Source organism: Anopheles coluzzii, chromosome X, assembly GCF_943734685.1.
Source record: "Anopheles coluzzii chromosome X, AcolN3, whole genome shotgun sequence".
NCBI classification, from domain to species: Eukaryota; Metazoa; Arthropoda; class Insecta; order Diptera; family Culicidae; genus Anopheles; species Anopheles coluzzii.
In genome coordinates, this window is record NC_064669.1 from 16,511,726 (window position 1) to 16,527,567 (window position 15,842).

General features: G+C 50.1%; 1 protein-coding gene across 1 annotated transcript; it reads left to right on the forward strand.

Annotated features, from left to right (window-relative positions):
* The first annotated feature begins 1,863 nt into the window (after nt 1–1,863).
* LOC120950607 (myelin transcription factor 1-like) lies at nt 1,864–12,674 on the forward strand. Its single transcript, XM_040368789.2, has 9 exons — nt 1,864–2,656; nt 2,996–3,635; nt 7,069–8,080; nt 8,720–9,012; nt 9,089–9,323; nt 9,384–9,593; nt 9,667–9,729; nt 9,910–10,217; nt 10,460–12,674. Exons 3-9 carry the CDS (start codon nt 7,347–7,349, stop codon nt 11,017–11,019), a joined length of 2,403 nt encoding a protein of 800 aa, XP_040224723.2. The 5' UTR covers nt 1,864–2,656; nt 2,996–3,635; nt 7,069–7,346; the 3' UTR covers nt 11,020–12,674.
* Nucleotides 12,675–15,842: the final 3,168 nt, after the last annotated feature.

Consider the following 15,842-nt stretch of genomic DNA (forward strand, 5'->3'; position numbering starts at 1 on the left):
TGAGGGCGGAGGCAAGCGAGAAGGACTGACAAGTGACCGCATAAGGACACGCTCGGGAATTTGAATTTTGCCCGGTAAAAGAACAGCAGGTGTTTCGATGCGAAAAGGGAAGGGGAGCCATGCTCCGTTTTTCTTCTTGTTGGTCTTTTTTACTGTCTCACGATTTAATATAGGTGTTTTTTTTACCCTGTGCTGCCTCCGCCCGGTTGTTGATTCTACCTTAATTCATTCACCAAAGTGGTTGTTTTGCGGTTTTGGCGTCCCGTGCAGCCCGTGAGGAGTGCACGTTCGTGTTTGTTTTAACTTTATCGTGTGTGTATGTGTGTGTGTGTTGGTTTGGTGCGGGAACTCAACAACTGCGCCGCGGGGTCAACGCCAGTGCTGTCAGTGCTGGAGTTCAATTCCTGTCGGTTCTGTTTGCGGGGAGGAATGTGGAGCGTAAAGTGTCGCAATTTGATGAATAATTGATTGTATCGTTGTTCTCTGCGCCACCCACCTTGCTGACTCACACACACACACACCCGTTCGAGCGCGCTCCGGAAGGTTGCGGTTTATTCATTAAACAGTGTAGTGGATTTTTCCAGGTTCGTAGTGCTGTAAAAGGTTTACTTAATTTTGTTAGGATAGGAAACGAAACACTCACAAATAAACAGGTTCGTCGCTTGACGCACTTTAGGAGTGGAGGGCAGTTTTTATCGTGCGAGGCGAGTGCAATCGATGCGACGGAGTGGAAAAGAAATTTTCCAACGCTTCAACATGTCTCTACACAACTCTACACATTATGGAACGATGCCAACGTAGATTGGAACACTCTTTCGGGGCCTCGCCACTGCTCTTTTTGCCTGCCTGCTCGAGTCCAGACATTCTAGGGGCACGTTTCACTGGCCACGTCACAGCTCTAGCATAAGGAGATGATATTTTCAAAGTATGATAAAAAGTGAAAATACGTAGCTAAGAAAATCGATCGAACAGAAAATCCTGGGCGAAAGAACGAATGGGGGAAAAATGCATTGCCTTAAAAAAAGCTTGCCCAGCGGCGAGCTAACACCGTCAGGATCCCATTAGCTCGGACACCTTCGGAAATAGCTGAAGCAAAAGACAAAACGAAAAAAATAAACAGCGACTTCGCTTCGTGCCGGTCGTGTGCATCGTAAGCAACCATATGCAATTTTCCCAGTTTTGGCGGTGAGAAAATGTGCCCATCGCACATAGAGTGGCGGGGTCGAGCGAGATAGCGATTGAAGACACACCGCAAGAGCCCGAACCCGAGCGCACCGGATTGGACGGGCCTGGGATGCGTTTTTGTACATGCTCGTGTGTGGGAGCTTTTTTGCTATTGCTTCCTGCTGGCCCTGCAGCAAGTGCTGCAACTGCACCGGCGCTAACACAAACTGCCCGCTCGTGGATGGCAGTGCGGGGTCGTGCACACGGTCGACGACATCTCATTCCCGTGCCACTCTGCAGCACTTCCTTTCCGCACTCCCTGCGGGAAGATAGTTGCAGCTTGCGTTGCATTCGCTCAACGCCCGAAGATGCACGCGCGTACCGTCCCTTGGCGTCCAAACGAGGCGGACCCAATGTTGGAGTTCGGGTTCGGTGCGCAGCAAGCAGTGGGGAAGCCTCCAAAAAAGAACCCGAACAACCACCCCCTTCGCTCCACCCTCCTGTTTCCACTCCAAATTGGTCAGCGCTGTCTTCGGCTACTCGGATGGGCACTCTGCAGCACCGTAGCACATCGCCGCAAGGATGTGCTTGGTTGCACAAGGGCGGCGCAAGCGCATCCTTCGCCGTGCTACGAAATTTCCTTCGCCTTCCCGCGATGGGATGTGTTGTCGTGCCGTTTCGCTCCTTCTTCCAGCCAGCTGCAGCGTAACGACACAATCGCTCTCTCGCTCACGGTAGCAGTGGTTCGGTGCAACAACGAGCCGAGCTCGAAATCGTAACCCGAAAGGACGAAACACGCGAGCGCTGTTTTCGGGAAAAAACAGGGGCCCGAATCTTCCCCCAGTTGCCGCATCCGGTTCTCCACCCCCGGGAGGTGTTCCGGAGGAAGCCGAGCCGAGTCCCCGACCGTACCGGGGGCCCTGTGCTACGGTCGGCCAGCCCAAAGCAGCAAGCCCGCGTCAGTATGCTGCTAGTACGGTGAAGGTAAAGATGAGCATTGCTTGTGTGTTTCGTCATTGGTTTGGAAGTTGCTTACTGTATACTGCTGCTACTGCTGCTGCTGGTGCATTAGCTGGTTAAAGGGTGTACACGTTTAAGCGTTTTTTGTTGTTGTGGAGGAAAGTGAGCTTCGCCGAGTGTGTGCGTGTGTTTGGTTTTTGATTAGAAGAAGCGCGTTGACATGGATTGATGATTATTGATGTACACAAGATGATGGTGCAGTGATCTGGGGCTGTATGGACAGAACGGAGGACGGATTAATCTCTACCTACCAATCAAACGGTCCTGCTAGGACCTGGACGTCTGTGACTGTGTGTGAGGGTGTGTGCTTGCTCGTGTGCACTGTGCACAGCTGCCAGTGAGCTGGTGTACCGAAAGAACTCACTGCTCGGTTAAATGTACGATGGAGTAGCGACGTGCAAGACAGTGTAGTCGTCGAACAGGTTGCGAATCTAGTGTGTGAGCTTGATCATCAAGTTGAGCGCCCGAACAGGTATGTATTGCTATTCCTGTGTTATGTGTCTATGTTTGCAATGAGTGTGAGGTCTGGAATGTAGTTAGACCCCATAGTTAATGTACAGCGTGGAGTTCTAAAGTCTTTTCAAGTCTTGTACATACTCCATTAATTGTTAGGACCCTCTCCGAAAGAATAAGAAATAATTTTATTTGTGATACCATCAACATGCTAGACCGTAAAAACTATTTTTAGGCAAGACTCACTTAGTCGAGGATGTGGGATGGTCAAACCATTGAGTTATGATTCTTTTTACCATATCTGACATCCCACTCTAATTCGTCATTTATTTTTTACCAAACCTCCTTCCGCACGTAGTTGCAATTCGTGTGGCTTCACAAAAAAAACCCTTCCTACAGCTGCTCATTCTTCTATCAACCATCATCGAGAAGCTGTCGATGGCGCAAACCGTCATGTCCGAACCGGCAGCTCGGCGGTGACCTTCGCCACCGTGTGGTGAGAACGTTTCTGGCGCGCCTGAAGCTTAAGTCAGGCTCGTGAGCCTGAAGCAGATCGTTTTGCGATCGTTCGCACCTGCCAAAACCTGGTTCTCTGTACTGCTGCTTGACCTGACCAAGGCAAGGTGTGATAAAATCAGTGTGCCCCCATCCCTCCCTCCCCTTCCCCGGCAGTGTCAGTACGTACGCGTGATTCTCGCTCGGTGCGTAAAGTGCGTCCAGTGTTTTACGGTACGGTACGTTGTGTGCGGCTTGCTCCAGCAACAGTGTGCCCCTCCGGCGGATGTGTGACGGTGTGTATGTGTGTGCGTGAGTTTACATGTAAAGCGGCGTAAAGCGCTCACGCAGCTGGACCTCGCCCGGCACCGAATTCAATCAACTAAACTGTCTCGACTGCCCGTCTCTGGGGAGGTGGCAGTCGAGCGGCACTCGGCAAGCGATGGTGACATGGAACGGGGCCGACAGCGATGGAATGCACAGCTTTCGACCGCTTTCGATCGGTACGTAGCACTCTACAACCTCTACCACTTTCCGAAGTTTTGTGTTTGAAGTCCCTATCCCGTCTTTTCGAAAGGGCAACGTGATGTCTTCTACCATGAGTTAGATTAGTTAGCTAGAACCGAAACAGAATCGGAAAGCAAGATGAGTAATGCTTGGGGCAAGATGTCCGTTCAGCTTTGCCTAACGGTTCCGTCGAAGTCTTCCAAAAAACCGTCCGCCATCTTGCGTTGCGTAATGTTCAGGGCGCTCTTCCAGAACCGTATACGTAAGCGTGCACCTTTCGCCACCCGCTGATGGTTGATGATTTTTCTTTTATTTTTCTGCAACCTCAAGCAGGTGCCGAAGATGCGGGGTGTGTTTGCATGTGTGTGAGTGTGCAGTGTTGACAGCAATCGGCGAGCGAGACCCAACAAAAGCAACAACAAAAACACGCGAAAAAGTTCCCTGTCGGCACGCACGCCGTTTGGCTGTCTTGCACGGAAATTGCTCATTTTGGTCATTGCGAAGGCTCGATTAATAGTTCGATACCCCGCCAGCGAAGGCAAAACGGCCCCTCAGCGGCCCCTCTCTCGGTGCCAGTTTTTGGCCCTGGGTTTGTTGTGACGCGCGCGTTGAAAGACGAGGGCCGTGTCGTGCAAAGAAATTTTGTAAGAAATTAGAGAATTTTCCAATCGAACCAAGATTTGTGTTTCTACCTATGTGTGTGTGTGTGTGTGTGTGTGTGAGTGTGGGTAATGGCTGGCGGTTGTTGGCAAGCGATCGGGCAGCAATCAAGATCCATATCCGTTTCGGTTGACGGTGAACGGTGTGCATGGGTGGAGGGCGCATGGTAATCACCGCGCTGATTGCTACTGCTAATGGTACAACACGCGCACCGGTGTCGTGACGGGGTTCCCTGTATCCCTGCTGCCCTGAGGACCCATCGCTACCTATTGCCAACCTTTTATTGCTCTTTCCACCATCGTCCGCGTTTTGCCAAAGGTCCGGACAGACATGTTACAGGCTCGTGACATTTCCTTGACGATTGCATGATCCGACCGTGGCTTACAGGGGGGCGCGGCGGGACTGGATGTGACGTAGCTCCGTTTCGCAAAATGCTATTATTCCCCAAAACCGTTCGTTGAATCCAGAAGTGTCACGGACGAAACTGGTTCTTCGGGGGTTTTGCCTTGCTGCGGTGCGGCCTATATGGACGACCGTGTCGCTCCCAGACACAGGCACACATAGAGAAGTTGACTGGCTGTAGACAAAGTAGCTCGGCAGGGGGAGGAACAAAAACATTGGAGACTAAACGCAGTGCCCTAACACTACCAAAACCAGAAAAGGAATTCGACAATGTTCTAACAAACGGCACGCTATAATTGAGGTTGCCTTTTTGGAGCGCACCTTGAAGGTTACGCCAGCAGTGTTTTGCAAACGGGACTTGTTTTGGTTGGAGCCGGAGCGAGCTACACTACATGAACGCTGTTGCTGTAACATCTGGTACATCGCCATTTCGGCTGGTTTACCACCACCAGCCAGCATTGGTAATAATGGCTTTGTTAAAGCTCCGCAAAATTGTAATCAGCAAGATGATAAAGTCAATCTGAGCCAGGTTGAGTGAGGTAGAGCTTTCTTAAAGTATTTAACAAGCGTATCTAACACGTTATCTCGCTCTCGTACCTTTTGTTTCCAGCCTTGCCGCTGTTGAACAAAAACCATCACCAACGCTTTCTTTATTCGCTTCCAATATCTTTGTCCCATACGCCCGCCCGTAGAACCTACTGGGATTCAGAAGGGAACTGGCACAAACACATATCGCACTAGCACTAGGAGCGTCCTAAAGGGGACGAATAATATTCTTCAGGCAGGCGGGTCGGCCCACTACGCCATCCCCAGATAGTCTCATCCCGCTGCTTCGCATTCTATCTAAATCCATTATCTAATTTAAATCTCACCGGAAGCATACAGTACGAGCCGTGCCAACATGCTGGACCTGCTGTAAAAAGATAATGAGCTCAAAAATAAAGCCGAACGATTTCGAGCATCGCTCGACGGTTACTACTATCTCGTTTGCCTACTCTCCACCCATCCGCATCTTCTGCCACGAAACGAGCAGTCCCAGTCCGCCGTGTACACGCTAACGCTATGCGAGTGCGAGAATCCTTTCCGAGACGCTACTTTGCCGAAAAGATAATCCCGCTTCTTCATCGGTACGATTTGACGTCGTTCGATGCAGTTGGCACTGGTTCCGCAGCAGTTGGAGTTGGAGAAAGGCGAGAGGGTTATGAAAATATCCACTCGTAGGATATTTCAGTCGCTTCCCTTCGGGGTTGGCATGGTAAACATGGACCATTGGGAAGCTGTGGTACCACGTCCCACAGCAAAAGGGGACACAGGGCTACCCCACGGTAAGAAGACGGACATTTCCGCCTTGATTTCGGAGGAAAGATTCGCCTGCACGAGGGTGCAGGTACTTGAAATTATTTTAATACTCTGCTACATTCCCCCAGTTGGGCTGGGGCGGTGCCCGGGCAAGGCAGGTGCTGTCGGATTTGATAGAGATTTATACATCGAAGCGAATGCACTCACTCTACTCCAATTGGGTTGAAATGGGGAGATGGTGCTGCCCATTCTCGAGGCGAGTTGAGGGCTAATGTGAAGTGTAGTTGGCTCGTTATGGGTGCCCGCTAGATGATAATAATGATCATATTTATCTCTGCGACACAAAATAAAATCATCCACCCAAGTCTGGTGCAGGAAAAACTCTTTTAATGTTGTTTTTTTTAATCTTTGGTTTTTGCCTACTAGGACAATGCGCTGTTCAGAACGATTTGATGGCAAAGAGGTTGGCTTTCAAGGTGGTGTCTTCCGTGGACGACATTGCTATGCCGAATGTTTTCTTTAGCGACGCAAATCAGACACCGGAGATGTTAGAGTGAAGGCATTAAAACTGAAGTAGCTCGTCTGAAATAGATTTGGTATGGCACGAGAGATAAGCTTGGAGAATGAAGTGATTCATTCCAGTGCAGTAAATTAGGCACTCTTGGTGTAACATAATGATCTACCTCGTATAAAGTGTTGTGTTATAACAAGTGAAGTGCTAAAGCACTAGCATGGTTGCATAGTTTTTTGAGCTGCTGTAGTGAAGGACTTTATGCTTATGAGTTGCTTAAACAATCATATATAAATATTTTAGTTCTTGGAATTTTCAATAGTTTATGGCATAGATACTGTGTGCGGTAATTTTCTCAATGAAGCGGGAATTTTCTCAATCCCTTTATTTTCAAAGTGCCAAATACTCGCTGTAATAACATAATGTTTTTTTTTTCGTTTCATTTATTAAATATGTATTTTTTGAAAAGACTTTCACAGTTCACAATTGTTACATTGTTCTTTCTTTTTATTTATCCACAATCCGTGACACTCATCTCGTAAATTCATGAATGCTAGGTCGCAACTGAATCAAAGCAGCGCTGCAGAACGAGTGCAATATTTTTCGCTAGTATACTTCATGGTGCCTCATCTGACAAGTAGCAAGTTAAGCAACAGGGTAACGGATCCCTCGCGGTACCACTTTACCTAGGGCTGGTTCGAGCCCCCGGACCCAAAACCTTACACGGACACCAAAGCTCCATCGCAGATCTAGCCTCCGGGCAGTGTCACTCACTTGCATTACTTGAAGCATATCGGACAACAAGAGCGCAATAACAGCCCAGTGTTTGCTCAAAATGATCGACAACGGGTACTCGTACGTGACGCGCGACAACCTACGCTACACCGAGCTGAACGATGGCCGCTCGTACGCCCAGATGGGTACGCTCTCCTCCCCGCCGTCAATGGCCAACCGGGGCATGCCCGAGTACGACAGCTCGGTCGTCCATCTCGCCAACCATCGGCCGTACGATCCGGCCCCCCAGACCGCGTTCGAGCGGTACGACACGGCGTACGCGCCGCAGCGTACCGCGCTCTATCCGGCTGCTGCGTACGGCTACACGCAGCCAACCATCATCGACGACGAGCAGAAGTACCTGGGCGCGGACAGCAATTCTCACCCGGCGGAGGTGCAGCAGCCCCAGACGCACCCGCACCATCATCATCTCGGGCTGGGTGGTCCGGCAACGGTACCGGACGCCCGCACGCACCACTCGATGATGAAGGTCGAGATGGACGACAGTGCGAGCGGCCCGATCTATCCTCGCCCGATCTACCATTACGATCCATCCACGTGCGGTGCGATGCCGCCCGGCTTTTCCGCGATCAATCTGAGCGTGAAGGAGTCAAGCCCGCCGCTTCCGCCGTCGTACAAGACCGGACCCGGATCGCCCTCACCGAACGGGCGGCGAGCGGGCGACGAGAGGGGGAGCAAGATATCCTCTAGCAGCCCGGAGCCGCAGGTCAGCCCGTCCGACGGCCGACGGAACAGCAGTCCCCAGGCATCGCTAGACCTGAGCTCCAACAATAGGTAGGTGCAAAGGTTCATATATATGAGTCGGGGTTTTTAAAAATTCATTGTATTAAGAGATGAGCAAGGCAATGCAGTTTAGACATCAGATACATGCACTGTAGCGATAAATGTAATTACAGTTTAAATCCGTTTATGTGTTGGTGCCTCAAACGATTCTTCAATATACAGACTTCAATTTACACAATTACAGCTTCATTACAATTTCAAATGTACTTGTAGGTTTAGATTGCAATGTACAATGTACGATTTTGCTCTGCTTACGGATCTATACCTCTTATACAGGGCTTTACAAGTCAGAATCGAATGTCAACAACACAATTTTAGTGGCTCAAGACTCTGTTTAGGTGTCAAAAGTTGTTGTTTCACCGCAACCGCATCGTTGCGGTGAAACAACAACTTTGGATAGCTAAGCTGAATCTTGAGCAACTGAAAATGTTTTGCTGACATTCGATTCTGACTTGTTTAACCCTGTAAAACAGCTTAGCGTTGTCTCATGCATCTCAACATCTCGTAGAAGTTATTAAGCGAGATATTGAACTATTACACATGCAAGTTCAATTTCTCCGTAACATCTTGTATCTTGTAGCTCCCTAAGTAATTTTGTTTCCTCTCGTTTACTACCCACCCACGACTCAGTGGCGGGACGAGTCCACAGTTTCCGAACCGTCAGAGTGCGAACATCAACACCAACAACGGCAACACCAGCACCAGTGCGAACACGAGCAACACCAACAGTAACGCTGTGTATACGAGCGAGGTAAGCGAAAGCCGCCCGGCGGAGGTGAACACCAACGAGTACACAAACACGCCGGAGCGTCCACTCGGGATGGGCTTTGCTAGGCCGCAGCCACCTTCCGCCTCCTACAGCAGAGAGTCCACGCCGGACAGTGGGGGCTCCTACTACGCCGACAGCTACCGCGACCAGAGTGGTAAGTGAAGTGGTAGCTACACCGTTTGCTTGAACCGTTGCACTAAGCGCGCTTTCGCTTGAATCGCCGCTTGCAGGCTACAGTCCGCACACGAGCTACGGCATGGTGGTGCAGCCGGACTATTCGAACGGGTATCCCGGCTACGCACCGAACGCTTACCAGTACAGTGGACCGTACGCGAGCTCGCTTGGTACCACCGTCTATCCGCCGACTGTACCGACGAGCTATCCGGCCAGTTCGAGCTCAAGCTTCGTGACGCCGCCGACCCTCGGGCAGCACATAGCGCCGCACGATAATCTCCTCAAGGCTGGGTAGGTACTTCCAAAAAGCGTCGCAAGATTGCGACGGTGAGGGCATACTAAGCAAAGCAGTTCTTTCCTGTGCAGTCTGACCGGCTACCAGCGTCTCGAGCGACCCCAGTTTCCGTCACAGTCCCAGGAGCTGAAGTGTCCGACGCCCGGATGCGACGGGTCGGGCCACGCGACCGGCAACTACTCGTCCCATCGCAGTCTGTCCGGATGTCCGAGAGCGTCCAAGCCGAAAAGCAAGCCGCGCGACGGACAGGAATCGGAACCTTTACGGTAAGTGCCGACGGTGTGTGCGCTGACGATCGTTATTACACACATTCGTATCTGTCTTCCGATCTTAATGCAGATGTCCCATCCCTGGATGCGATGGTTCCGGTCACTCCACGGGCAAGTTCCTCTCACATCGCAGGTACGTGATGAGCTGCCCTGCCATTTCGACTGTACGGAAGTTCTTTGGCGAACTTCCGTGTGGGTCTGTCCATTGTGTCCGCCACTCTTCTTCATACTCTCTCTCTCTTTTTCTCTTTCTCTCTCTTTCTCTTTCTCTATCTCTCTCTCTCTCTCTCTCTCGCTCTTTCTCTCTACGCAGTGCATCTGGTTGTCCGATTGCATTCCGCAACAAGATGCACATCCTGGAGAACGGTGGCACGATCGAGCAGGCGAAGGCCGCCATGGCGCAGGCCGCCGCCGGCAAGTTCGAGCCCTTCACCTGCCCGACGCCAGGCTGCGACGGCAACGGGCACGTGGACGGTACGTTCAGTACACACCGCACGGTCGCGAGCTGCCCGACGGCCCAGGGACCGGGCCAGGCGCCGGCCAGCAAGAAGCCACGGTACGGTGACGCCGACGCGGGCGTGCTCGGCGGTCTCGGCCCGGTCGCGTCCAAGTCCTTCAACGGTAAGCTAATCGAGGATTGACCAAGCCTAGAGTACTGCTTAGACTAAACATCCTGTACCTCCCGATCTCTGTCCGTGTGTTTCCTCTGTGTGTGCGTGTCTGTGTGCGTGTTTCCGCTCCGGGACTCCGTGCGTGTGTGTGTGCTTGCGTGTGTGCGCCTGGTGTACCGTGCCGCTCTCTTCAACCTTCACACCCACCCCGACGGCCGGCTGTCATCGGTGTGTCACCTGCCGACCTAGCAGACCTAGCGACCGGCTACAGCCAGAGCGTCAAGGGCAGCCTGATGTCCGGGCCCGGTCCGCTGCTGGTTGGGCCGCCGGCTCCCCCGCCCGGCTCCCAGATTCTTTCGTCTGGCGGTGGTCCACCGGGCTCCACGTCCGGGCTGCTTGCCGGTCTCGCACATCCCGTGCCCGGCCTGCACGGTCACACCGTCCCGGGTGTAATCGGTGGCCCCGGATCCAATCACTGCGGACCGGGTGCGGCCCCCGGCGACGGGCAACACACTGCGCACGATCGGGCGGCGGGCGGCGGCGGTGTTGCGATCGCACCCAACCCGACCACCGCTTCGACCGACGGTCTGACATCCGACCTGAGCGGCGTACCACCGGACAGTGGGGCGGGCGTCCCGACCGAGGACATCCTGGCGCTGGACGAGGAGATCACCGAGCTTAAGCGGGAGAATGCGCGGGTCGAGCTGCAGATGCTGCGGCTCAAGTCGAACATTAACGCGATGGAGTCGCAGCTCAACAACAACAATCACGAGCCGAAGCTGCTCGAGATAGGGACGCGCGGGATCACATGAAATTTCCTTACGTGTTAGGATGTTCGCGGTACGCCTGTCGTCGGTGCGGTGAAGAAAGTGTGGTAACAGCGAGAGAGACATAGAAAGAGAGAGAGAGTGAGAGAGAGAAGGAGAGTAGGAGAGAATGAGAACTGTTGAGTCAGTGCGTGAATCAAACGAGTGCGTGGGCTAGTGCGTGAGTGAGTTAGTGAAGGCGCAAAGGCGGAACCACACCAGGAGCGATCCTAACGCGACAACTCCGGAGTGCAAACTGCGGAATGAAAACTGCTAGCGAGGCAAGATTGAAATTTGCAACAACAACAAAAAAAAAAACCAAAAGCGTGAGTGAGACACAGTGACGAAAGGTGTGCGTGTTGAAGGAAAAAATAAAGTAACCAGTGATCGGCCATCGAACCGAGCGCAATACACAGTGTGTGTGTGTATGTGTGTGTCGTTAGAGAGTTATCTGTACAGAGGAAACCGGTCACCGACCGAACGAGAAGCGTTATCAGAGACACACACTCGCAATCACAAAAACACACACACAACAATGGCAGATGAGTGTAACATCTCGCTACCTGGAAGTATACTGCGGCGTACAGGGACGATACGAACAAAACACACACACACACAAGCATGCGAAACTATTGGCCGAACAGAAACGAACAAACAAACACTAACCCTTACATTGTATACTAGAACGTTTTGGAAGTAAGTATTGAACATATTGAAGCGGCCGAATGGTGGGAGATGGCGAAAGCCAGCAAAAAAAAAACACAATACAAAAAAAATCTCCCTATTTGGTAAACAAAGTGTTTTTGTGCTAGTATTGTAATCCGTCGTGTTAGTCGTAAAATGTAGGGAGTTCGAGGGCAGGTACCGCCAGTTCGAGACACCGGGGAACGGTGTCGGGCGTGTGTGCGTGAGTGTCGATTTATAAAACAAAACTACTCTTAGCAAGTCATTTCCCCCAATTCCACCCCTCCCAGTACGAACAACCAACCGCCACACACCCTCACACACAGCGGACACAGGATCGAGTTGTACAGGGCACGGAGTAGATTGTCTGCGCGGGTGTGAGGGTGTGCGTTGGGAGCGAAAGAGTTGCAGTTGTAATATAGTGGCGCCTTCCACCTTTTCGTTAGCAATTGTTGACGCGTGTACTACCCGTAGTTGACAGCTAGTGCGCTCGTGCGTTTGCTTCGCGGATGTCGCGGAAGCCTTACTAGAACGAGGCCGATGGCTGTGTTTGGGTTTTGTAGCCGATTTTTTAATTTTGTGTTCATCCCTTATCCCCCTTACGCCTCTCTTTCTTTACTCTTTATATACCATTAAATGTGGTTAAAAACGGGCATGTGCAAATGCAAAAACAGGCAAGAAGAAGAAGAAGAAGAAGAAGAAGAAGAAATAGCAGAAGAAGAAACAAGTCGGAATCTTAGAGGAAACTATTATGTAAGGTCAACAAAAACACTGTAGGGCACTTTGACATGGAACGCTAAGGTCCGAGTACGAGAAGCGAAAAACGCAGTGGAAAATTATACTCTATGAAGGTAAAAAAAGAAAGAAAAAAACAACAACAACAAAACAAACAAACTAGCAACGGAAGCGTATGGGAGAGTTTTACCTAGTCAAATGTGCTGTATGACTTATATTTTAAATATTATTGTGTATCGTAATTGATTGACTTATTGCAATACAATAAAATGTAACACTACTGCAAGCAAAATGGTGCCGATTGAGCTAATCATCCATTATTTAACGAAGTAGAAAAAGATCGTCCGTCTGTTGCTGGAAGGCATAGTATTTCTCAACCAGAGGAACCGAAAAAGAGACAGAAAGAAGGAGATAAACAGAACAATAAGCAGGAAAAGTAATTACACAAAAAAGCGAACTTGCTAAGCTGTCACAAGTTTGAAAGCGATACACAGCACTGATTCTTCTTAGTTACAGTGTGTGTGTGCGTGTGTTTGCGTAAAGGTGTGTGGAAATGTGTGCAAAAAAGGCGCTCCCCCACCCAACAGGATAAAAAAGTAAACGTGAACATACAATAAATGCTGAAGTGACATGTTAGAAAAATTGTATAAACACAGCGAGAAGAAAGAAGACAACAAACAAACAAACTTAAATAGTATACAACACAAAGCAAGAGTCAAACATCTTAAGCAAACAGCCAGAGCACACTGTAACAAAAAAAAATGAAAGGAAGAAAAAGAAAAAGCTAAAAACATCACAACAACAAAAAGACGAACACACTTTTGGAGTAAGAGAAGAAGAAAAATGTAATACGAAAATTATAAATGGCAAATCAGAAACTAACACATGCAAAGAAGCTAAAAAAAAGAAAACAAACATAAAACCACACACACACACACACACATACAGACATTCACACAAACAAACGCAACCAAACCAACACTACTGTATGTAACCGGTTATGAATTTTAATAAAAAGTAAAATAACATATTTGTGATATTAGATCGTTCTGTTTTCCACACACGGCCGTGACGTTCCCTTACCAATATTCGAAACAAGCTACCCCTCTAGCCGAGCAGCGGGTAAGTATGTGCGTGCTGCTGACATCCTGACAGGTGTGCAGATGTGTGCGTGGGTTTGCGTGAGTCATACATGGACGTGTGTTAGATCGATGACGGCCGGGCCCGTATAGCGTTGAGTTTTGGTGCGTTTCAACCCAATTTTGTCATCCTGCTGCAAATGAAGATCTTAAACTGTCGGCTGTATTTCTGAGCATTCACCCATGGGCATGAAAAGCAATAATGCATGCCTGTCACTTTACTGACCTCTGACTAATTTAGGAGTGCATTGTTTTACGCTGCCTTTTACTCTTGCCATTCTTCGAGAAGTAGGAGTGAAAAAAAAAGTACGAAGTTTTCTGTGCTAGTGGCACCAGGAAAGCAAACAGCAATGACATGCTAAAATAGGCATCAACATGTCATTTCCGGGGACCGGGTCGGGAAATTGGGTACCCTTTGATTTCCAGGCCACGCTTGGCAGGGCACCGGCAACGGTGAGGCGATGAGTGCACTGACGGCACGGCGAAGCGGCGCGTGAGTGAATATGTTTGACATATTTATATCGCTTCGTTCGCGCTGTTGACAAGGTAAGTAATTGATATTAGTTTCTGTTTTTTTGCGTGTGCATGTGTGTGTGAGAGAGAGTTTGTCATGCGCTTCCCCCAACATTGCATGACAAGATAGGCCCGCATGCACTCAATGGCTTCTGACAAGTGGATAGACAATCTGATCAGCGCACCGGCGGTTAGCGAGCCCTGCAATTAGGGGACACGCGAACGCACTGAGTGTACATTCTCATCCCCCCCCCCCACCCATCCCTGGGGAGCATTCGCAACCGATTACGCATTCATGACTTTTGCCAGTTCGAACCCTCCAACCCGCCCTGTCAGGGATGGGTTGATGCTTAATTTGCCCGTGCGCACCGTGTGATATATCGTGGTTTGACTTTACGTCGCTTTTACGCCGACTGTCTGATAGGAGGGCGACCAATCGCGAATGGCGAGCGGGACGGGAGCATGAAGATGAGTTACCGCAAACTCGCGTGATGCCTGATGGTGCACGCACCGTACCGGACGGATGGTTTCCTGTGGGGAAAGGGACAATGTCGATTCCGTTCACCTGTTGAACCCGCAGAGTGTGATTGGAGCTAGGGGACATCGGGGTGATACAAATGGTGGAATTGGAATTTGTTTGAATCGAGAATGGTGCTGCAGAGATGGCAGCGGGAAGCTCCTAAACCTGCCGGGTTCATTTAGAGCCAAATAGAAGGAGAGATTGAGAAGCACCGAATTAATCGAACCGAATGACAGTCACGACTGACATTAAACATTACCCCCCTTCTTCCGCTTCCCTCCCCCAATGGTCTCCAATACTGCCAAATTCCTGGCAGCAAATTGTCAGAACGCGAAGAAACTTGCAGCCGCTCCTTCCCCACCAAGATCCAAGCTGTTCTGAGCCCATTACCATTCATTTCAGATTTTCAAAACTCATTTCACCTCATCGGCTCTCATCATCCAGCGGCCGGAACACAATTAATTACTTCTATCCAGGCCCTTCCTCGCAAATCAATTTCGAGTACTGTGCCGAGTATTTTTTGCTATCTCTAGTTTCACCATGATTCGTGCATGTGCTACCCGTCCGAAGTGTTTCCAACCCTCGGCCGGAGCAAGTCTTCTATTTTTTTTATTGTTTTGTTGTGTTGTATGCGCTGCCCGGAAAAGTAATTTTTCATGTTCCGTCAGTCGTAGGCGAAAAGGAATCAAACACACACACCCCGGGAAACGGTTTCGCAGGAAGAAATATTGCTCGCGGGCACCAGCGGTCTCCGTTCTTCGCTGCTTCCTGCTTTTGCTGAGAGTTGATTTTTTTGCAGCGGTTGACCCAACTCAACTCAAATGAAGCTTTCAAATCGACAGCTCAGCGCCGCAGCCTCAATTGTGCCGAATCATCTTGAGCCGCGCGCACCGAAGGCATCCATGTCAGAATTCCACCCTCCTGCACAGTAGGAGATTCTTTTTTCTGAAGGGTGTAAGGGGTTATTCTTTTTTATTATCGAAAACCGTCCACTGTGCTCGGGACGAGGTGAAGGACACTCATTGTCTTGGGAGCACGTCTGTGTATTAGCATGTTGACCGCTGCTAGCTTAGGGAAGTTGGTGGGATTTCAAATAGGAAAAAAAACGGAAAAAAATGCTCCAGCTATCCCTAATCTTTGATGCTATCGTTTCTCTTCTACTCTTACTTCAAATTTCGTTCCTTCTATCGGCTTCCCTTCGGTTACCCGGGATCGCCGTAACCCAACCCTCCCCAGGG

What these genes read in the sequence shown, in the direction of transcription:
- LOC120950607 (XM_040368789.2), top strand. Translation starts at nt 7,347, where the DNA reads ATGATCGACAACGGGTACTCGTACGTGACGCGCGACAACCTACGCTAC. An exon ending in CAGCTACCGCGACCAGAGTG is followed by an intron (nt 9,013 to 9,088) that starts GTAAGTGAAGTG and finishes CGCCGCTTGCAG; the next exon opens with GCTACAGTCCGCACACGAGC. An exon ending in CGCGTCCAAGTCCTTCAACG is followed by an intron (nt 10,218 to 10,459) that starts GTAAGCTAATCG and finishes CCGACCTAGCAG; the next exon opens with ACCTAGCGACCGGCTACAGC.